General features: G+C 41.6%; 1 protein-coding gene across 2 annotated transcripts in view; it reads left to right on the forward strand.

The window, feature by feature from the left end:
- UNC5C (unc-5 netrin receptor C) overlaps positions 1 to 24,273 on the forward strand; it is a 560,809-nt gene that overhangs the window by 313,520 nt on the left and 223,016 nt on the right. For both annotated transcript variants that reach the window (XM_073589804.1, XM_073589811.1), the window contains exon 3: positions 10,754 to 10,975. In XM_073589804.1, coding sequence (XP_073445905.1) covers positions 10,754 to 10,975 — 222 coding nt within the window. The remainder of the gene's footprint in view (positions 1 to 10,753; positions 10,976 to 24,273) is intronic.

Raw genomic sequence — 24,273 nt, forward strand, 5'->3', positions numbered from 1 at the left:
ATTACCTCATTAATGTTTCATCTTATGGAAATCCGTAACATGAGCTGACCATTCATTAAAGCGGTCTTCTAATGTAAATAAGTGTGATTAATTCATTACATTCTAAACTAAACCTTGTTTAGCATTAATCCACATTTACTACCCGCTCTTGAGTAACATTTAGAGACTTAGGGTCCCATTTCACATAGCAACGCACCAGCGATCCCGACAACGATACGACCTGGTAAGGATCGCTGATGCGTCGCTACATGGTAGATCTACTCAATGATGCAGCAACGATACGGCTATCCTTATAATGACCTCGGCGGTCGTTGGTACCTTGTCACACAGCAGCTTGAGTTCCCTGAGTTCTGTGTCGCCAACAAGGTCGCTCGCCGGCGTCAAACACAGCGATGCATGCTGGCCAGCGGGATGCCAATGATGAAAAAATGGCCCAGGACATTCGAGCACGATCAGCGATATCCGGCGGAGGGGGCGGTTGCCGCTATGTGTCACACGTAGTGAGATCGCTGGCAAGGTTGCTGTTGCATCACAAAATCAGTGACGTTTCAGCGATCTCGCTAACGATCTCACTATGTGAGATAGGGCCTTTATTTCAGAATCTGTCTTAAGGTCTATTTACACAGCATAAATAATGTGAACGAGCATTCGAAGGAACTCTTGTTTCTGACCATCAAGAAGGGTAAACAAGCTGCCGATCACCCACTGAATGAACGATGATCTTTGGTGCAGGTTATTAAACAACTGCAGACCACCATGCATGTTGTCGGAGAGGGATTCTTGAACAGTCTGCATCGCATAATGTAAAAAGACCCTTGCTCCCTTATGGTGTGGAGGATAGAAATTAAGTCTGCTTGCGATGCCCAAAGCTAAGCAACTATCGACTGGCAACATGCTTGCTTGTTGCTTAATATCTGGTTTATACAGACCAACCTGACTCGAGACGATTACTTAACGATCTGTAATAGATTATTCAGTGCCATTGCACTCGGCAGCACATTTCCTGTTTACATAGAATGATGCGCTGCCAAGAACGATGATTTTTTGTGCAGCGCTCCTTGTTAAATGAGTGGTTTGTTCATTCATCGGACAATTGGCATTGCATGATTATTGAGAAACTAGAGTTCTTAGTAATGCTCATTCATGATAATTATGCAGTATAGATGCCCTAAACAGCATTGCAAATTTCCTACAGCACTTTAGTCTCCTTGTCACCCTCCTCCCACCCATGATGCTTTCTTCAGCATGGCGGCTAACAGAGAAGGAGAAAAGTCACACGGCATGTGTAGCTCAGTTAAATAGGGGATCATCAAGTCACACTGAGGATGAAATGTCACTTGTTCAGGGTTGTTTCATATTCTGATAGCAGTGAGAGCTGGGATCTAAATTGACAGTGAACAAAAATTCAGCAGGGACACAGATATTTACAAATTGATGAATTAGTGCATTTTCCTGATACATTTAATCGTGATTTACAGAAAAATTATTCTTTTATGGAATTACCAAAATGTTAAATCTAGATAATCCCCTTAATATTGGGATGCTTACATTCAGACCCCTAGAGGTCAATTGCAATCTATGTAGAAACCTGAGGTCACGTGTTAAATTATCCTGCAGTGCCACCAGAGGAGAATCAAAGTATTGCATAGTACCTTAAGGCTGTGTGCCCACGTAAGCGTTTTTGACGCATTTTTGAAGAGTTTGTCCCGGTCAAAATGTTTCAGAAATGCATACAAGAAGCATCCCATTCATTTTAAATGAATTCCGCACTTTTTGTGCACATTGATGCGTTTTTTTCTGTGCAAAAAACGCTTAGCGGTAAAAAATGCAGCATGCTCATTAATTTTGCGGAAAAGTCCTCGTTTTTAGCTATTTTCTATGAGTCAGAAGACGCACGGAAAAAATGCATTAAAAACGCGGAAATAAAGTACGTTTTTTCTGGGAAGGAGTCAGGTTTTGAAGCAGAAATTTTCTGCATACTTGGGCACATAGCCTAAAATTAATGGATTGAGCATGTCCTACATGAACATGTCAGGTTCTCCAGATCAAGAAAATTTCTTTATAGCCACTCGCCGTTCTTACTATTAGTTGAAGTCCTATATGGGGAACTCCCCTCTAATATTTTATTCTATTCACCCTCTGTCTTTCAGAATGGTTTTCTAAACCTGACCACCCTTTTCCATTTATTATGACAAATTCCTAACTATTAACTTGTGGCATAAGGTTAACATAAAAAAATACCTTGCTTATAACAATAATGGGTAACATCTCTCAAAATGTAATATTAGGGTACATGGAAAGGTTATTTCCTTTATAACCAAAATATGGAATTTTTGGAACCTTATTGATTGCCATTGCTCCAACTCTATAAGTGTTAATCTAATATACCGGGTGAGTCATAAAGGACGGACGTTTTTAAACTAATCATAAAATCGTTAAATATAAAGGACGGATGTATTTGAAGTGGCTATAACTCACCACCAGGTGGAGGTAGAGATGTGCGGGAGGCGGGGTTATGTTTGTGAGGTGAAAGCATTGTTTTTATTTTAGTTTCAGTTTAAGCTATGGTGCCGTGGACGATAGAACATCGCGTTTTTGCGTACGACAGTTTTGTCAAGAATAATGAGTGTATCACAGCCGTTCAGCGTGAGTTTCGGCGTCATTTCAATATTCACAGAAATCAAGCTGTTCCCGCTCGTAACACTATCCTACGTTGGGTTGAAGCACTCCGTACACGAGGTACACTAATGAACAAACGACCACCGGGGGCTCCACGAACGGCACGTACCCCTGAAAATGTGGAACGCGTCAGGCAAGCCATGCTGCGTAGTCCGAGTCGATCTGCTCGGAAACATTCTTTAGAACTTGCCCTCAGTAATCGTACAGTAAGGCGTATTTTGCATTTAGACCTGCATTTCCACCCCTATAAATTGGCCATTGTGCAACAGTTGGAGCGCGGGGATTACGCAGCGCGACTGAAGTTCGCACATGAGATGGAAGCAATTATTGAGCAAAACGACAACCTTATTTTATTCATGAGTGATGAAGCTCATTTCCATGTCAATGGCATGGTTAATCAGCAGAACTGCCGTTATTGGGCCTATGAAAATCCGAAAGAATTACATGAACGACCGCTGCACAGCCCTAAGGTAACGGTGTGGTGCGCTATGGGCAAATATGGCGTGATCGGTCCGTACTTTTTCGAAGGCGATAATGGCAATACTGTTACCGTGAACTCACAACGTTATATCGCCATGATAAATAACTTCTTTGTTCCTGAGTTACGACGGCAACATATCCCCATCTCTAGTGTGTGGTTTCAACAAGATGGGGCAACGGCCCACACAGCCGGAGCAACAATGAACGTTCTTCGCCCTCTCTTCCCTGGTCGCATCATTTCCAGGTTTGGCGATATTAATTGGCCTCCTAGGTCCCCAGATCTGTCCATGTGCGATTATTACTTATGGGGTCACCTCAAATCACGTGTATACAAGCTTAAGCCTCGATCATTAAAAGAACTGAAGGAAGCTATTCGAGTGGAAGTTGCCCAAATCGACAGAGTTGTGTTGGAACGTGTTGATGCCAACTTCCAAGAACGCCTTTGGAAATGCATCACTGATAATGGCCACCACATGGCAGATGTTGTTTTCCACACTTGAATTTGTCAAATGCTATTAGTATACGTAACCAAATCTGTGAATACATTTATATTTAATAAATATTTAACGATTATATGATTAGTTTAAAAACGTCCGTCCTTTATGACTCACCCGGTATAAAGCTCAAGTGTGTGTATGTATGTGTGTATGTCCGGGATTGGCATCTGCACCGTCGCAGCTACAGCCACAAAATTTGGCACAGTCACACGTCTGGACCCCGAGTGCGTCCTAGGCTATGTTGTGAGGTGAAATTTTAACCCTGCGCGTTCCAATTCACCAAACAATTTTGCCCCTATCTACATAATGGGGAAAAAGTGTGTGTGTATCAAGCCCCGCCCCTCATTATGATGTCATAATGGTTGCCATGGCGACGCTGATGTCATCATAGGTTGCAAGCCCCGCCGCTCATTATGATGTCATAATGGTTGACTATGGGATGGAGGATGTGTGATGGGTATATGGGCACTGGACTATGGGATGGAGGATATGTATGACGGGTATATTGGCATGGGACTATGGGATGGCTGATGTGTATGATGGGTATATGGGCACGGGACTATGGGATGGAGGATATGTATGATGGGTATATGGGCATGGGACTCTGAGATGAAGGATGTGTGACGGGTATATGGGCACTCGACTATGGGATGGCGAATATGTATGATGGGTATATGGGCATGGGCCTATGGGATCGTGGATATGTATGATGGGTATATGGGCATGGGACTATGGGATGGTGGATATGTATATGGCACGGGACTATGGGATGGAGGATGTGTGATGGGTATATGGGCACTGGACTATGGGAAGGAGGCTATGTATGATGTGTATATGGGCACAGGACTATGGGATGGCGGATATGTATGATGGGTATATGGGCATGGGACTATGGGATGGAGGATATGTATGATGGGTATATGGGCATGGGACTATGGGATGGAGGATGTGTGATGGGTATATGGGCATGGGACTATGGGATGGAGGATGTGTGATGGGTATATGGGCACTCGACTATGGGATGGAGGATATGTATGATGGGTATATGGGCATGGGCCTATGGGATCGTGGATATGTATGATGGGTATATGGGCATGGGACTATGGGATGGAGGATAATTATAATTTGCTATAACTAACCACAGTTATTTGCTATGCCCGGGCAGCGCCGGGCTCTTCAGCTAGTATTTTATATACTGTATATACTCATGTATAAGCCGACTCCCTTAATTTTGCCACAAAAAACTGAAAAAACATATTGACTTGCGTATAAGCCTAGGATGGAAAATGCAGCAGCTACTGATAAATTTCAAAAATAAAAATAGATACCAATAAAAGTAAAATTAATTGAGACATCAGTAGGTTAAATGTTTTTGAATATCCATATTGAATCAGGAGCCCCATATAATGCCCCATACAGTTCATGATGGCCCCATAAAATGCTCCATAGAAAATACACCCCATATAATGCTGCACAAAAGGTTAATAATGGCCCCATAAGATGCTACATAGAAAAATATGCCCCATATGCTGCTCCATAAAGGGTATGGCCCCATAAGATGTTCCATAGATTATGCCCCATATGCTGCCCCATAAGATGCTCCATAGAATATCCCCCATATGCTGCCTCCATAAGATGCTCCATAGAATATGCCCCCATATGCTGCCCCCATAAGATGTTCCATTGAATATGCCCCCATATGCTGCCCCCATAAGATGCTCCATTGAATATTCCCCCATATGCTGCCCCATAAGATGCTCCATTGAATATGCCCCCTTATGCTGCCCCATAAGATGCTCCATTGAATATGCCCCCATAAGATGCTCCATAAATATGCCCCCATAAGATGCTCCATTGAATATGCCCCCATAAGATGCTCTATTGAATATGCCCCCATATGCTGCCCCCATAAGATGCTCCATTGAATATACCCCCATATGCTGCCCCCATAAGATGCCCCATAGATTATGCCCCCATGCTGCTACTGCAGGTATTAAAAAAAGACATACTCACCTCTCGTTGCTAGGGGCCAGGTGCCAGTGTGCTGAGCAGGCGGAGACACCGGCACTAAGGGGGACAGGTGTCGCCGCTGGCTCAGGACATGACACCTGAGATATTCACCTGTCCCGGTTCCAATGCTGCTCTCTGCTGTCTGCCCGCTGGGTCCCTCTGTCTGTGACTGTTCAGGCAGAGGGCGCGCACTGACTATGTCATCGTGCCCTCTGCTGGCTGAACGTCACCGACAGAGGGACCCGGCGGGCAGACAGCGGCGAAAAGTGTTGGAACCGGGACAGGTGAATATAGCATATACTTACCTTCCCCTGGCTCGTCTCTGCAGCCCCGTTCTCCCACGGTCTCCCTTCCTTCCTTCAGCGGTCACGTGGTACCGCTCACTAAACTCATAAATATGCGCATATTCATGGCTTTCATGAGCAGTACCATGTGACCACTGTAGGAAGGAAAGGAGACCATGGGACAAGCAGGGGGGCTGCAGAGATGTGTCAGGAGGGGTCAGTATGATCTATGACACCCCCCGCTCCCCCTCCCCCACCAACCCCCTGGCTATTTGACTCACGTATAAGCCGAGAGGGGGAATTTCAGCCCAAAAAATGGGCAGAAAATCTCGGCTTATACGCGAGTATATACGGTACTCGACCCATTTATTTTCATTTGCCTATAATATACATATAAAGCAGTACTGGATGATCTAAGAAGCCTCCAAAGGATCATGCCTTTTCTACATCTTCATCTTGATATTTGAGTTAACTTTCTTTACAATCATTATAGATACTGATGACTGCTAAAAGCAAAATTCTCCTGAGTATAATGCTTTCCACAAAGCTATCCCAGCCTCAGACCTCGCACAACACAGACTTGGCAGTTAATAAGCGTAGCGATCAAAGGTGATCCGTTGCTGTAACACCACCACCACCTGCTCATTCTAATTTCACAAGGTATTGCCTAGGCTTTCCATAATCCTGTGAATCAAAGTATATGTGTAGCTCACATTAAACCTAACTGCAGAACCGCAATGCATCTTAATCTTTCCAAGTGATAAGCAGCAGATGCATGTAAAATTAGCTTTGTTTCAAATTAAAGTTGAATCACAACTTGTTAAAATCTATTGTAAGTAAATTTGCTTTACACTTCAAGCATATGTAATGGGCACTCTATTTTACTGTACAATACTCAATGTTTTAATTTAAAAGCAAAGTTGCATTTATTTTGGTATTGACTTGGAATGATACTTTCTGTGTTATAAAAAAATAGAAATAAATTATTATATATAGCAACAACTAAGAAAAAATATATAAGGCAGGAATGCTAAATATGTTTTATAGTATGCCGTACTATAGAGAGCAATATCTACAAATGGCAATCACCTACATGTGCCTGCAAGCTCTGACTGGCCCACAGGAGAATAGGTGAATCCTCCAGTGAGCCCCTGTGCAGGAGTAATCTCCCAATATGAGCTGTAGTTGGCCCAGTACATATAATTTCGCTAAGTACAGACAAAACCAGCAGTTCATTATTCACTCATCAAACTACCTAGTGTATCATTAAATAAAAGCAGGGGTAAATGTGTGAAAGAGGGTAATGTTATATTTTCATGAGCTTAGGCTACTTTCACACTTGCGTTTTTTGCTGCACGTTTTTTACGCAAAAAACGCATGGAAAAAACCCATACAAACGCTGCAAATTTCAAGCATTTTTATGCGCATGCAGGAAAAAACACAGCATTTTTATGCGTTTGTATGCGTTTTTAGTGCGTTTGCGTTTTTTTTCAACATTGTCCTCACCAAAAAAATCAAGATAACAATTAGGGTTAGGGTTAGTTGGGTTAGTAGTCCTAACCCTAACCCTAAACCCTGACTCTGCTAACCCTAACTCCTAACCCTAACCTTAAACCCTAACTAACCCTAACCCCTAACCCTTAACCTAACCCTACTAACCCCTAACCCTAACCCCTAACCCTTAACCCTAACCCTAACCCTAAACCCTGACTCTACTAACCCAAACTCCTAACCCTAACCCTAACCCTAAACCCTAACTAACCCTAACCCTTAACCTAACCCTACTAACCCCTAACCCTAACCCTTAACCTAACCCTAACCCTTAACCCTAACCCCTAACCCTAACCCTACTAACCCCAACCCTAACCCTAACCCTAAACCCTAGCTAACCCTAACCCCTAATCCTTAACCTAACCCTACAAACCCTAACCCTAAACCCTGACCATACTAACCCTAACTAACCCTAACCCTAAACCCTGACTCTACTAACCCTAACTCACCCTAACCCTTACCATAACCATTGTCTAACCAATGTACAACAAAAAAACGCATACATGCGCATGCCAATGCGCACGTATGCGCACCCATAGAATTACAATGGGTGTCTTGCTGTAAAAAAACGCATTGCGTGCCCATGCATTTTTTTGGGGCAAGTCGGATGCACAAAAAATGCAACAAGATGCATTTTGTGCGCCCGAGTGCACACTACAAAAAAACACATGCGCACAAAAACGCATACAAACGCATAGGTATGTGCACATAAGCGCATCCCATGCAAAATATAGGCAAAAAAAGCATGCATTTTTTAGCGCTAAATAACAGCGCAAAAAAACGCAAGTGTTAAACCAGCCTAAACAGTGGGCCCCAGAGTCAGTTTTACTGGTGAGCCATTGCCACCCTATTTCAATTCATTGTATCTGCATAAAATCCTTTAGTTTTAATAATTTGAGGCCTTAGTATAGGTACTGGAAAATTGGTAGTCGGTAGCAGTGCTGGGTAAACCCCTAGATTTGGGACTGGCGGGTTCGGCCAAACATTTCAAAAAAGCAGACAGCTGGCTGCTGGCATTCTCAGGCTGGTAAGAAGCCATGGATATTGTCCCTCCCAGCTTGAAAATAGCCAGCCCAGAACAGGGACATCTATTAGATGGATTAACTGTCTTCTTTAGTTTGACTGGTTGTCAAAAACAGGGGGGGAACCCCATGCAGCTTTTTTTTATTATTTATTAAAACAATTTAAAAAAATAGTGTGGGTGACCCCTCTGCTCTTGATAACCAGCCACAATAAAGCTGAAAGCTGATGGTTGCAGCCCGCAGCTGTCATCTTATACATGCTGGTTATCAAAAATAGGACAGACCCCATGTCATTTATATTATTATTTATTTATTGCACAGATGATGGCTGATGAATACTCCCATCAGTAGCATCTGATCTTGCTGGTATTAGCGACAACAGGCGTAGGCTGATGGAAGTAGTACTCCCATCAGCCGACGCCTTTGTGATTGGAGGTAAATTTATTACAGCCGTTCACAGCTGTTGGCGCTCTAATCGGCAGTAATAATCACAGCACCGATCATTGCACTGTCATGCAGATGACAGGTGGGAAACACCGATGTTTTGGGTGCCGAACCCAAACAGTAACAAGAACTTCCTGGGGAAGTACTTTTTCAGTGTCCGTGCCTGAACAGTAGGTGTTCGGTACGGACCCTGAACATTACTGTTTGGGTTCACCCATCACTAGTTGGTAGTAAAAGTACTCACCTATAATCTTTACATACTGTATATAGTAAATTACCTATCAGAGATATGTAAAACTTATTTTGAGTGTGGTTTTGTGCTCTTTGGCAGGCAAGCAAACAGGCAGCAGCTATCCTATATTTTTCATCTTCTTTTAGGCATGGTCTAAATCAGTGTTTCCCAAACTCCAGTCCTCGCGGACCCCAACAGGTTATGTTTTTGGGATTTCCTTAGTATTTCACAGGTGATGGAAGTATCATCAAGGCATCAGGAATTCTTTCACATGTGTAACACTACGGAAATCCTGAAAACATGACCTGTTGGGGTCCACGAGGACTGGAGTTTGGAAACCACTGGACTAAATGAACACTGGGCTGTTATGCATGATCGATTATTCTCGATATATATGATGGCATTAAATACACTTTTTTCATGCTCTTTGCTAGCCTTGGAGTGCAACCTCTTTTCCTGCCAGCTCATTTGGAGGGTCCCACTCACAGTTCGCAAGACTGGTGTAACTGTACTTCTTTCTCTCTCTCTCTCTCGCTATATATATATATATATATATATATACATATATATATATAAATATACTCTAGATATACTGCTTAACAAAAATAAAGGGAGCACATAGTACATTGTGTTGGTTATATATGTATATAAACTGGTGTGAATGCCGCTGTTCTCCAGAATTTAGGATTTTTAGTACTTTGATTGCTATCCTAAAGAAAAAATTGACCTTAATAGGCAATAAAGTAAGTGCTTCTAGCAGCACAGATAGTCAATTAAAAGCTTGTACAGGCTAAGGAACGCCATAGACTTTAAGCATTTTTGTTTGTTTTTCTTCCATTTTTGGGTATAATAAAATCTAATTTTTAATTTACGAAGACTGTGTATATATTTATAGAGCCAAAAAACTAGCTGCATTTTCAAGTCTGCATAATCTCAGCTAAATGAACTTTCATCAGCTTCAGTCATGTGTGTGGCTCTACGTTATAGATGATATGGTCTTTTACGCATTGCATTCATATTACAGAAATAAAGTTTTCTATAAAAATAGTGCAAAATGGATGCAGAATTACATTAAACCTATTGCCAGTTTTGCATCTGGGAATGTGCTACTGACTAAGTGGTGGATGCAGTCAGGTCAGAAAAGAAAATCTATAAATGTAATTATTAGTAATATATTCTCCCTCTCCCCGGAGAAGTATCGCATTACTTCTAATGATTTACTAAACCTTTTACCTTTCAAGTCTGTTTGATTGTATCATTTTTCACTGATGGCTTTAAAGGAAAACATTTGAACATGACAGAATTCAGAAGGTACATAATCCATTGAGTCCAATCTCCGATATAAGAGACAAAATAAAAATAAAGCTTCAGTCAAAAATGAAATGTCATCTACTACATTAGTTTGATATGTGCTGTCGAACTGTACATTGTAAAAGTAAATCCTACACAGTACTCATTTCTGAGGGGTACATAGGTATGTCTGCCCAGAGTAGAAAGAAAGTAAAAAAATGAGGGGTGGAATCTATCTAAAAGAGATATTTCTTTTTACCACAGATGATGATTTCTTTCACGAACTACCAGAGACGTTCCCATCAGATCCACCAGAACCATTGCCACATTTTCTAATTGAACCTGAAGAAGCTTACATTGTGAAAAATAAGCCAGTCAACCTTTATTGCAAGGCCAGCCCAGCCACACAAATCTACTTCAAGTGCAACAGTGAATGGGTTCACCAGAAGGACCACATCGTAGATGAACGAGTGGATGAAACCTCAGGTAATTTTCATGTGTTTTTCCTTATATATTTAGAGGCTTTTAGTGTCCCATCATCCATTGTGGATGCTAAGAATATACTGAAAAAAAAAAACAGATGTAAAACAGTCCAAATGTCCTAATCACTGATATTTCTGTATAAACAGTCCTGTGCAAAGTATACTGCTCAAAAAAATAAAGGGAACACTTAAACAACACAATGTACCAGAATGTGTTCCCTTTATTTTTTTGAGCAGTATACTTAGTCAAAGCTAGTACTTAATTAAGGATAGCCAGGTTTTACAAGTAAAGTACTTAGTCAAAGCTAGCCAGGTGCATGAAACTAAAACTAGGATTTAACGCAATGCTACCTGACTTTGTTACAATATATACAGTGGGGAAAATAAGTATTTGATACAATGTCGATTTTGCAAGTTTTTGCACCCACAAAGAATGGAGAGGTCTGCAATTGTTATCATAGGCACACTTCAACTGTGAGAGACAAAATCTTAACAAAAAATCCAGAAAATTACATTGCATGTATTTTACATAATTAATTTGCATTTTATTGCGTTAAAAAGTATTTGATATGAAAGAAAATCAGAACTTGATATTTGGGACACAAACCTTTGCCACTACCGAGGTTCTTGACCAAGTTTTCACACACTGCAGCCGGAATTTTGGGCCACTCCTCCATAGGAATCTTCTCCAGATCTTTCAGGTTTTGGGGCTGTCACTGCGCAACATTAAGTTTCAGCTCCATAGAAATATTTACTTTTGGGTTCAGGTCTGGAGACTGACTAGGCCACTCCAGGACCTTGAAATGCTTCTTACGGAGCCACACCTAAGTTGCCCTAGCTGTGTGTTTCGGGTCATTGTCATGCTGGAAGACCCAGCCATGACTCATTTTCTATGCTCTTACTGAGTGAAGGAGGTTGTTGGCTAAAATCTCATGATACATGACCTCATTCATCCTCCCTTCAATATAGTGCAGTGATCCTGTCTCCTTTGCAGAAAAGCACCCTCAAAGCATGATGTTTTCCCCACCATGCTTCACGGTTGGGACGGTGTTCTTGGGGTTCCTCGAAATACGGCAAGTGGAGTTGATACCAATAAGTTCTATTTGGGTCTCATCTAAACCACATGACCTTCTCCCATGCCTCCTCTTGATCGTCCAGATAGTCATTGGTGAACTTCAAATGGGCCTGGACATGTGCTGGGATGAGTAGGGGGTCCTTGCGTGCCCTGCAGGATTTTAATCCATGAGAGAGTAGTGTGTTACTAACTGTAATGTTTAAGACTATGGTCCTAGCTCTCTTCAAGTCATTCCGTGTAGTTCTGGTTTCACTCCGGACCTTTCTCAGAATCCTTTTCCCATGAGGTCAGATCTTGCAAGAAACCCCAGACTGAGGAAGATTAACAGGCATCTTGTGTTTTTTCCATATTTTAATAATTTGTGCCAACAGTTGTAGCCTTCTCACCAAGCTGCTTGCCTATTGTCCTGTAGCCCATCCCAGCCTTGTGCAGGTTTACAATTTTGTTCCTGGTGTCCTTAGACAGCTGTTTGATCCTGGGCATGATGGAGAGGTTGGATTGTGATTGATTGAAAGTGTGGACAGGTGTCTTTTATATAGGTAACAAGTTCAAACAGGTGCAATGAATACATGTAATTAGTGCAGAATAGGAGGGCTACTTCATGAAAAACTAACAGGTCTATGAGAGCCAGAATTCTTGCTGGTTGGTAGGTGATCAAATACTTATTTTATGCAATAAAATGCTATTTAATCATTTAAGAATAAGGCAATGTGATTTTCTGGAAATTGTTTAGATTTTTTTAGATTCTATCTCTTACATTTGATAGAGAGTGAAAAGAAAAGGAGGAGACAGGGCGCTTCCAATGCGTAGGTCTGTATGGAAAGTAGATGAATGCACAGCAAGTGTTAGGCTCACCTGATAGGGTTGTGAGAGTCACAACACCTATAATCGCATAAAACAGCTGCAGCAGTCTGCACGAGGTCCAAGGACTTGGTACAAAGAGAAGGCTGGTAGTGCAATAAGAGACTGCGCTGCTGTGGTAGAATTCAAGGTATCTTTATTGCCAACGCGTTCCCTGAGCCAGTCCCAGCTCACTTCATCAGTACTACCAGCCTTCCATTTGATAGAGAGTGAGAGAGATACAATATATATATATATATATATATATATATATATATATATACCGGGTGAGTCATAAAGGACGGACGTTTTTAAACTAATCATAAAATCGTTAAATATTTATTAAATATAAATGTATTCACAGATTTGGTTACGTATACTGACAAATATTTGACAAATTCAAGTGTGGAAAACAACATCTGCCATGTGGTGGCCATTATCAGTGATGCATTTCCAAAGGCGTTCTTGGAAGTTGGCATCAACACGTTCCAACACAACTCTGTCGATTTGGGCAACTTCCACTCGAATAGCTTCCTTCAGTTCTTGTAATGATCGAGGCTTAAGCTTGTATACACGTGATTTGAGGTGACCCCATAAGTAATAATCGCACATGGACAGGTCTGGGGACCTAGGAGGCCAATTAATATCGCCAAACCTGGAAATGATGCGACCAGGGAAGAGAGGGCGAAGAACGTTCATTGTTGCTCCGGCTGTGTGGGCCGTTGCCCCATCTTGTTGAAACCACACACTAGAGATGGGGATATGTTGCCGTCGTAACTCAGGAACAAAGAAGTTATTTATCATGGCGATATAACGTTGTGAGTTCACGGTAACAGTATTGCCATTATCGCCTTCGAAAAAGTACGGACCGATCACGCCATATTTGCCCATAGCGCTCCACACCATTACCTTAGGGCTGTGCAGCGGTCGTTCATGTAATTCTTTCGGATTTTCATAGGCCCAATAACGGCAGTTCTGCTGATTAACCATGCCATTGACATGGAAATGAGCTTCATCACTCATGAATAAAATAAGGTTGTCGTTTTGCTAAATAATTGCTTCCATCTCATGTGCGAACTTCAGTCGCGCTGCGTAATCCCCGCGCTCCAACTGTTGCACAATGGCCAATTTATAGGGGTGGAAATGCAGGTCTAAATGCAAAATACGCCTTACTGTACGATTACTGAGGGCAAGTTCTAAAGAATGTTTCCGAGCAGATCGACTCGGACTACGCAGCATGGCTTGCCTGACGCGTTCCACATTTTCAGGGGTACGTGCCGTTCGTGGAGCCCCCGGTGGTCGTTTGTTCATTAGTGTACCTCGTGTACGGAGTGCTTCAACCCAACGTAGGATAGTGTTACGAGCGGGAACAGCTTGATTTCTGTGAATATTGAAATGACGCCGAAACTCACGCTGAACGGCTGTGATACACTCATTATTCTTGACAAAACTGTCGTACGCAAAAACGCGATGTTCTATCGTCCACGGCACCATAGCTTAAACTGAAACTAAAATAAAAACAATGCTTTCACCTCACAAACATAACCCCGCCTCCCGCACATCTCTACCTCCACCTGGTGGTGAGTTATAGCCACTTCAAATACATCCGTCCTTTATGACTCACCCGGTATATATATACATTATGTCTAGCCATCAATTATTATTATTTTTTGCTTGCATTGATTCAGGGTATGGTCACAAAGTATTTTTAATGCCGATTTTTCTGACTTAAAGAAACCCACAACTAAAAAACACATTTAAATGTTTTTGGAGTGTTTTTTGTGTACTTTGAACTTTTATTTCTACTTCTATTCATTTATTGACCAAATATGGAGCTTTTTTCTCAAGTAAAAATGCCTTCAGAATTGTCATGCTTTTTTTTTCTGTGCTGAAAAAAATGACCTTGCAACATTTTCACTGCAGTTTGCGACTTTGGACAGTTTTTTGTTCAAAGTGCAGACTGTGACAATCCCGCCAAGTCTCCTCTTCAGCAAGTCACTGTCCATTGTTTGCTGTTCAGTCAATGCTTCCGATAAAATGTTTTCATGTTCTTTATTCACTGGTTCAAATCCCTTATGAGTAAGAAATAAATTGATAATAAGCTTGATCCAAATATGCATATGCAAGTAATTTCCATAGATACTGTACATTGCGTGGATATTCTGCATTACTCCTGCATACCTAGGACAAGGTCCAACTCATGCCTAATAGATTTATGCATGGCCATTTGTGGATTTGCTCCCAGGAAGAATTTACTGCGGTGTCTACAGTATTACAAATTATGAACATATGCTTTTCTTAAAAAAACACAGAATCCAACAAAATGTTGAAAGATAATTGATGGCTGTACAGTACTATGGATCCTAGCATTCAGTTTTACCAGGAAATCCCAAAATTTCAAATAATGTACTCCCTATATGATCGATCTAATATATAAAGCTCAGTGTGTATGTATGTATATGTGTATGTATGTGTGTGTGTATGTATGTATGTATGTATATGTGTATGTCCGGGATAGGCATCCGCACCGTCGCAGCTACAGACACAAAATTTGGCACAGTCACACGTCTGGACCCCGAGAGCGTCCTAAGCTATGTTGTGAGGCGAAATTTTAACCCCGCGCGTTCCAATTCACCAAACAATTTTGCCCCTGTCTCCATACTGGGGAAAAAGTGTGTGCGCATCAAGCCCCGCCCCTCATTATGATGTCATAATGCCCCTATCTACATACTGGGTAAACAGTGTGTGCGTATCAAGCCCCGCCCCTCATTATGATGTCACAATGGTTGCCATGGCGACGCTGATGACATCATAGGTTGCAAGCCCCGCCGCTCATTATGATGTCATAATGGTTGACTATGGGATGGAGGATGTGTGATGGGTATATGGGCACTGGACTATGGGATGGAGGATATGTATGACAGGTATATGGGCATCGGACTATGGGATGGCGGATATGTATGATGGGTATATGGGCACAAGACTATGGGATGGAGGATATGTATGATGGGTATACATTATGGGCACGGGACTATGGGATGGCGGATATGTATGATGGGTATATGGGCACGGGACTATGGGATGGAGGATAATTATAATTTGCTATAACTAACCACAGTTAGTTACTATGCCCGGGCAGCGCCGGGCTCTTCAGCTAGTATGAGTATATAACTTGACTGATTAGAAAAAACACATTGAGATAAAATACTTTGTCATCAGGCGCACAATGTAAAGGCCCCATCACACTAAGCGAGATCGCTAGCGATCTCGCTTAAGCGTCACCGATTTTGCGACGCAGCAGCGATATTGCTAGATATCGCTATGTGTGATACTTACCTCCGACCGGCTCCCCGCCTTCTATCGCTGATCGCATGAGAACGTCCTGGGCCGTTTCTCTTCAGCCGCTTCCTGCTGGCGCCGATGAGCGACGCGTGGATGGGGGCGGGAGGACGTCTTCATCGCCGCATCTGACAGGTAAGTAACGACCGCCGATGGATCGCTTATCGCTGCTGCATCGCTGGTGAGATCTGCCTGTTTGGCAGCTCACTAGTGACCATTTAGCGATGCACCAGCGATCCTGACCGGGTCATATCGTGGTCGGGATCGCTGGTGCATCGCTAAATGTGACGGTACCCTAAGTCACATAAAGGTCAAATATGTTGGATACATTGTAATAAAAAATGTTCATTACTATTTCATTCCACTTCGGTAATTAAAAGACCTGGTAGATCTGCAACTAGTCAACTTGCAGATCATTCATATTTTCTTATTATTGATTACATATTGGAGAACAACGTCTTTAGAGATGTGTATTATCGTAAATTATACTAAGTCAGAAATTCCTTAAAAAGTAGAATATGTAAATTGTAGAAATGAAACTTGTAAGTTGTGAACTCCAGTCAGTATTGGCAGAGGTGTATCTAGGTTTTCTGGCACATAGGGCAAAAATTCAGTTTGGCACCCCCCCAGCACATATGCGATTTACACACTTAGTCACGTGTCGACGAGCTGCTCTCCCTAATTCTATCAAAGTTCAATGAAAAACTGAGAGATGCTCGATGTCACCTGACCATCAGTATGAAAATCTCACATGAGTGAAGTGACCATGTGATGACTGATGGAATGTGCAGAGCTGAATCCTGACAGTGAGGATATTATACGCTGTAAAGATTGGCTACAGAGCTTCATTTTATAATTAAAGGGTGCGTCCAGGTTTGAGATTAAAGTCTGCAGTCATTCTATGTGACTGCAGGCTTCTGAATTCTCACAGCACATGAACTGCACACTTTTAGGATTCTCCCTTGCCAGTGGCAAGAGTGGATGGTCATGTTAGCGCAAGTACGCAAGTATGTGATTTGTATACTTCTGAACACACTCTGACTAGACTTGTCCGGCATCGCTCAATTCATTTTCATTGAGTGAGGCCACACATGTCTAGTCAGTATGTCACTGCATGTATGCAAATCACTGGTCCACTGTGAGAATTTAGAAGTCTGCAGTCACATAGAATGACTGCAGACTCAGCACAATCTTGGACAACCCCTTTAATGCTCCTAACATAAATAAAAATATTCGAATTAATCAGTGTCACAAAAAACATTTACATCCAGGTACCTGATAGCTGATGTTGTTTATAGAGTCGTTCTCTTTCTTTTCTTCTGTATCTTGTCTAGCTCTTCCCTGCAGACTTCCATCTTCTCCAGTCTTCCGCAGCACATCCCCATATGATGCCCTTAAAGATAGCAGTGTCATTATAACGCTCAGGAATTAAAATATATGCCCTACGCTGAGCCCCTAAATAAATAATTGCCCCTCACTATATTCCCTGCACAAGATGTGACCTGCAGACTGTCCTTATGGTACATGACCTCCACACTGCCCCCTCCTTTCCATACTGTGCCCTCTCTTCATGCTGTCCTCTAACACTCCGCCCCCTATACTGCCCAGTTTCTATACTGTGCCCCTTCGTTACACTCCACCTACTTGGCATACTGTATCCTCCTGGCTGTGCCTTTACACTGTTCACAACACTACTCAGTCTCTATTCTGTGCCCACTCCAACTTTCCTCCCTCCATACTGTCTCCTCATGTTTACCCTTCCCTCCTCATGTATGCCCCCTTGCTAAACAAACTGTCTCCTCACATAGATACCCCATTGCTCTCCATAGTTTGTCCTCACACATCCCCCGACTCTCCATACTGTCTCCACACACATCTCAACACCCTCGCTCCCCATAGTTCCACCTCACACATCCCATCACCCTCGCTCCCTATACTGTGTACGTACACATTTTCTCGTCTTGCTACTCATACTGTGTACTGTGTCCACACCCATCTCCCCACTCACCCCCCACACAGAATAAATCCATCCCCGTCCACACAGAATAAATGCACCCGCCCCACCCAGAATAAATGCACCCCGCCCCACATTAAATAAATCACACACACACTGAATAAATCATACACACACATTCTCTGAATAAATCCCCCTACACCGAATCCCAGTATGGGGCAGAAGAATGCTGCCACCAGGGGAGACACCTTGGACCGCTGCATTAGGCGCCTGACTGCACCCCCTTTCTGGCTGTGCCCAGGGGCACATGCCCCACCTGCCCTTCCCTAGATATGCCTCTGAGTATTTGGCTGGAATGTCTTGGACCTACCATCTATTCCAATCTAGGTATCAATGCAAAACTGATTTCTAGAAACACTACTGAGCTACTGAATTGATGCACATTATAACTATATAATAGCCTTACAAACCACTGTTACAATTTTAGAGGGACAGCATGAGCAGTATGTTAATATTCATTTATTTAACTTGCTTATATAGTGCCATTAATACCACATCGCTTTACAGACATCATCATCCCTGTCCCTTTTGGTGCTCTAAATTCCCAATCTTCCCTTTTCTCCAAGTCTTTGAAGTCTGGGAGAAAACCCATGCAAAAACAGGAAGAGCATTCAAACTCTTTGGAGATGTTGCCCTTGGTGGGATTTTAACCCAGGACAACAGCACTACAAGGCTGTGATGGAAAATTTGCAGCCTATTTGCAACATAGAAGCATGCTCTTAGGTCATGTTCCCTCAATGAGTTTTTGGCTAATGTCTCATGCATTTAGTTGCGCAAAAACACAGCACTTTACAGTTCCAGCAAAGTAGATGGACTTCTAAATTTGATATTAAAGGTGTCCACTTAAGGAGATAAGAGATTATAGAATTTTATAGCCTACTCATAAGATGTCAGACTGCACAGCTCAATATAAAGTAAGGATAGAAAAAGGCCTAAATCCGATTTTAATGTAGTATTCCAGTGGTGAATCACATTGAAACTGAAATGGTAGTCTAAGTCTGTGAATAATAATCCAAAGATTTAAGAAATCGGGTGGTGCTTTTCCTGTATACTCAGTGTTACAATGAATTAATTTATCTATGATGCACTGCTGTTTATTCTTTATACATTGTGTGATGCGAATAAAGCCCCCGCTACATTTAGTGATGCACCAGCGATCCCGACCATGATATGACCCGGTCAGGATCACTGGTGCATTGCTAAATGGTCGCTAGTGAGCTGCCAAACAGGCAGATCTCACTAGCGATGCAGCAGCGGTCGGCAGTCGTCACTTACCTGTCAGACGCGGCGATGATGACCGTCTTCCACCCGCGTCCATGGCTCGCTCGTCGGCGCCAGCAGGAAGCCGACGACGAGAAATGGACCAGGCCGATCTCGCGCGATCAGTGATAGCCAGCGGGGGGGCCGGTCGGAGGTGAGTGTCACATGTAGCGAGATCGCTACCGATATTGCTGCTGCGTCACAAAATCGCTGATGCTTTAGAGATATCGCTAGCGATATCGCTATGTGTAAAGCCCCCCTTTACCTCTTATGGACAAAATGTGAGTCGGGATAGTCAAGGAGTCTGAAGTCAAAAGCCAGTAGGGTACGTCATATAAAGAAAGAAGATAAAAAGGCTTAGTCAGGTAACGTTCTGAGGTCATGTAAGTCCAGTGGGCAACAAGAAAAAAAACTAAGGCTGTGTGCACATGCTGTGGATTCACCAACGGATTTTTCCGTGTGGATCCGCAGGTAAAACCTCAGGTAAAGTGACCTGCGGTTTTCCTGCGGATTGGCCAACGGTTTTCCCCTGCGGTTTGACACCTGGACAATGGAATAGGTGTCAAACTGCAGCAGAATCCGCAGAAAGAATTGACATGACAATTCTTTCTGCGGATTTAAAACCGCAGCTTTTCCGCAGTGAAAAAATCAAAGCATGTGCACTGCGGATTGTAAATCCCATAGACTTACATTGTACTGTACACTGTCTGCAGAAGTGCTGCGGATCCGCAGGGCCAAATCCGCAGCCGATACACAGCAGAATCCGCAGCGTGTGCACATAGCCTTATAGTTGGCTAGTACAATGAATGTTTTTAGTTTTCTGTTTTCGACTTGGTGCTAAAATCTAACTTGTAATCCAAACAACAGCTTAATTTTTTCTAATATGAGGTATAGATTATCTATTTAAGATGTAGTCAATTCTTCTACCCTAATATTCATTCCTTAAATCTAGTGAATACTTTTCCTCTCCTGATTCAGCAGAAGCCTTGAATTATCCATTCAATATCAATCTGCACACTAGGTGGCTAAACACATGACCATTTTCGAAAGCACAGCAAAGACTTGTTTTGGAGCCATCAAGAAGAAAGACAGAAACATTGCTGCATCACACTGCAGGAGGGGGTTGCAAAAAGTGATTTTTATTTATTTTCTTTTTTTGCATATTACCGTATTAGGAAAAAGTCAATCTGAAATAGGGTTTCTTATGCCAAGAAAATTACAGCTTGTTATATACAAATAAGAATATTTTGTCTTCTAATTGTAATTGTTGCACTTTACATTAAGTTTACATAGCTTTCTATGTAAGCATTAAACATAGGACACAATATCTGGTTTACCATCCCCAACCTTTTCTTTTGCTCTAGTGTGGAACCCTTGATCACTCTGCCAGTCATAAAATGGTTGCAGAAGAGAAGAATTTGTTGATATTAATTAGGGTCACTGACTTCACTGAATTTACATCAATTAAGGAATTTCCTTTTAAAACCTTGCAGGGCAACACAGAACTAGACCCCAATCAGAGGACTATAAAACATCCAGACTCCTTATCTATGAACTGGTCCAATGTTTATATTTATGTTTCTCCCTCTCCCATATTGATAGTTCTGCTTCACGTCACTTGTCTTATCTATTGCATTTTTTCTAGGCTGTATTGTGCATAAATATGTGACTTCAGATTTTGTATTAGTCTAGCCTGATGAAGAGACCTGAGTAGTCTCGAAAGCTTGCAATGTATTACCATCTTTTCAGTTAGCCATTAAAAGGTATCAACTACTGAGGACTCTCAATCCTGAATATTTTTCTGAAATACTGGAGTGATGCTTATGGATTGTAACATTTCCATGATGTATTACCTGATGCTCCATTGTTCAGTTAAATCAATGGTGAAGGACGGTATATAGTGTATGACCCTTGTATGGTTTTCATATCTAATAGCAGCTGAACTGCACAAGTCAGAGGCGATCCCATTTCTTGTTCATTTATGATAATAATAGACATGCCTACCAACACAAAAATCATTAGTTGTGGGTGCGAACACTGATTCCAAAGTATCTTCACTCCTTAGATGAATAGAAGCAAAGCAGTTCATGCTCTGTTACACAAACTGCACATAGCACGCCATTTAGTCTGGTTGATAGTACTAATGAGGCTAAAAACAGCAGATGTGGAGTTCAGAATACTAACATGAACTAGTTGATACAGGAAAGATGTATATCTTTGTACCGTGTTAGCCAGTAGATAGAAAAATATTCAGAATTGAGAGTCCTCAGTGGTTGATACCTTTTAATGGCTAACTGAAAAGATGGTAACACATTGCAAGTTTTCGAGACTACTCAGGTCTCTTCATCAGGCATTGACTAACACAACATCTGAAGAATCACATATTTATGCACAACACAGCACAGAAAAAATGCAATAGATAAGACAAGTGACGTGAATCAGAACTATCATTATGGGATAGGGAGAAACAATTATGAACTAGTTGAGTAATCAAACAAACGTAACACTGAAATCTCCCTCTGCCGTTATTGCTTAGAGAACCTGTAGTCCGCTGCGTATTCTGCCCTGGAGCAATATGTAGTACTACATGCCACCTCTTATTCAAATCAAGGGGCAATTATATAAAACATGATTATATTGAGTCTTGCGGAACATTAGCCAATCTATACAGTATCTCTCCATTTTAGCTTAATAAAGGGGTGTCTTAAGTAAAGAGCACAGATCACTACATACACAAACTATACAAAAGTGCTGCAAAGAATGCTTTCAAAAATAGAATTGATAATTGCTTTGTTTTCAGAAAGTGAAGAGGTTGTTCATCTTAAGCTACAAGTCTGCAGTCACTCTATGTGACTGCAGACTTATGAGTCTTCACAGTGCGTGCACTGAGCACTGTGTGGATTCTCGGTGCTAGTACAAGGTGTGAGCGGTCATATGACTGCAAGTATGCGATATGCATACTCCAGGCCAAACTCCAACTAAACTGTTTTTGGCCTTGCGTAATACATTTGCATTGTGCAAGGCAGTGCCTATCTAGTCAGAATGAGGCCAGAAATATCGATGTGGCATACTTGAAGTCACATGACCGCCCACTTTCAGCACCAGCAACAAGAATCATAGAGAGTGACTTCTGATTTGTAACTCCTTTAACAAAATGCAAAGTGAATGAACAAAAGAGAAGTATTTAAATCAATATTTGGTATTATCACACATCTGTTCTAGGTCCACCTGGACACAGTATTTGAAGGAACAATTTGGAGAAATAACCACAGATCTTCTGTGGATGTAGGCTTAATCAATAGCATCAGGGAGGCCTTTGATTGACTCCAAAATATTCTGAAGAAGAACAATGACTTCAAACATACAACCAACGTCATCAAGAACTAAATTTAGCAGGAAGAAGAACAAGGAGTCCTGGAAGTGATGATATGGCCACCACAACATCGTCGAGTCTGTCTGGGATTCGATTTTGAGAAAAATAGAATTTGCACAAGCTTACACCCACAGAAGATTTGTGGCTAGCTCTCCAAGATATTTAGAACAACCTCCTTGTTGAGTCCTTTTAAACATGTGTACAAGTATAACTAAAACAATTGTTGATTTGATGGTGGTTATCAGGCAAAAGGCGGTCACACCAAATATGGTTTTGATTTCTATTTCTCTTTTGTCCATTAAGTTTACATTCTGTTAAAATTTTAAATAAACAATTATTATATTTGGAAGGCATTCATATATTTGGAAAAGACATATACAGTTGACTCATGTCTGCCAATATATAAGAATATTTCACTTATGATGTCTTGTATACGATGAATAAATAGGCTATGTCTTGTGCCATATGCCATTTCTGCTGGTGCCTTAAAAACTAGAAACGTTTTCAAACAGTCAGATTTCCATCATGGGAATTGCACCTCCGATGAGTGTAATTATTCAGAGAAATATCTTAAAAGAGGCTTCTGGTCTTTTGCACATTGCGCCTGTTTCCTTCTATTTGTACACAGCCGTCAGACACGCTATGAGTTGTGTGTACTGTAAGTATTCTGAATTGTAAGAAAGTGTTGCTACTGAATCAGTAAACTATTTTTGTAATTGGTATCACACAAGGCTACTGAAAAACAAGAAGACAATTAGACTGGAAAGCTTTTTCCCCATTAGTTTGATTTAGACTTATGTGTTGCTGTTTCTAAAACGTTGCTTATTCTTTTACCCAACATTGTCATTTCAGCCCTCATTAGTGCTGCATCTCAAACTGAGTTGTGCCTAAATTTGATATACTGGAGAAAAAGTAGGTTACACAGGAAAACTCTAACATCTGCATGTTTGCTATATGTGTATGATTTAGACTTGCAGTATTTTAGACAATTAAATCCAAGAGGAATCTATTTCCAGCAAAGTAAAATCCCCTAAACAAGCCTGGAATGACTTTCTTGTAGTTTCCCTACAAGAATTGCCCAATTTTGGTAAATCACTTCATTTTAACCAGATGTCAAAGTATAGCACAAGTAAAAACCAAAGATATTATAGCATTCTTGTCTAAGAGCTCACATTTTATGACTTCATGTAACAAAGCTAAAAAATGAAAAACCATAAGGCTCGTTTCGTAAAAACATCCAGCAATGTGGAAGAGTTTGAGTCAGTCATCATTTATTTTTAATGAGGCCCAGAAAGTAATATCTGGATCTGTGTCGGTGCCATTAGGAGTCGGTCCATATAGAATAAGAGTGAAATGGATGTTTGGAATGTGCATTCATAGGAAGAACTCTTCACTCTTTAA

This window comes from Dendrobates tinctorius, unplaced genomic scaffold (genome assembly GCF_039654945.1).
Source record: "Dendrobates tinctorius isolate UK_male_01 unplaced genomic scaffold, ASM3965494v1 ptg000011l, whole genome shotgun sequence".
Classification (NCBI taxonomy): Eukaryota; Metazoa; Chordata; class Amphibia; order Anura; family Dendrobatidae; genus Dendrobates; species Dendrobates tinctorius.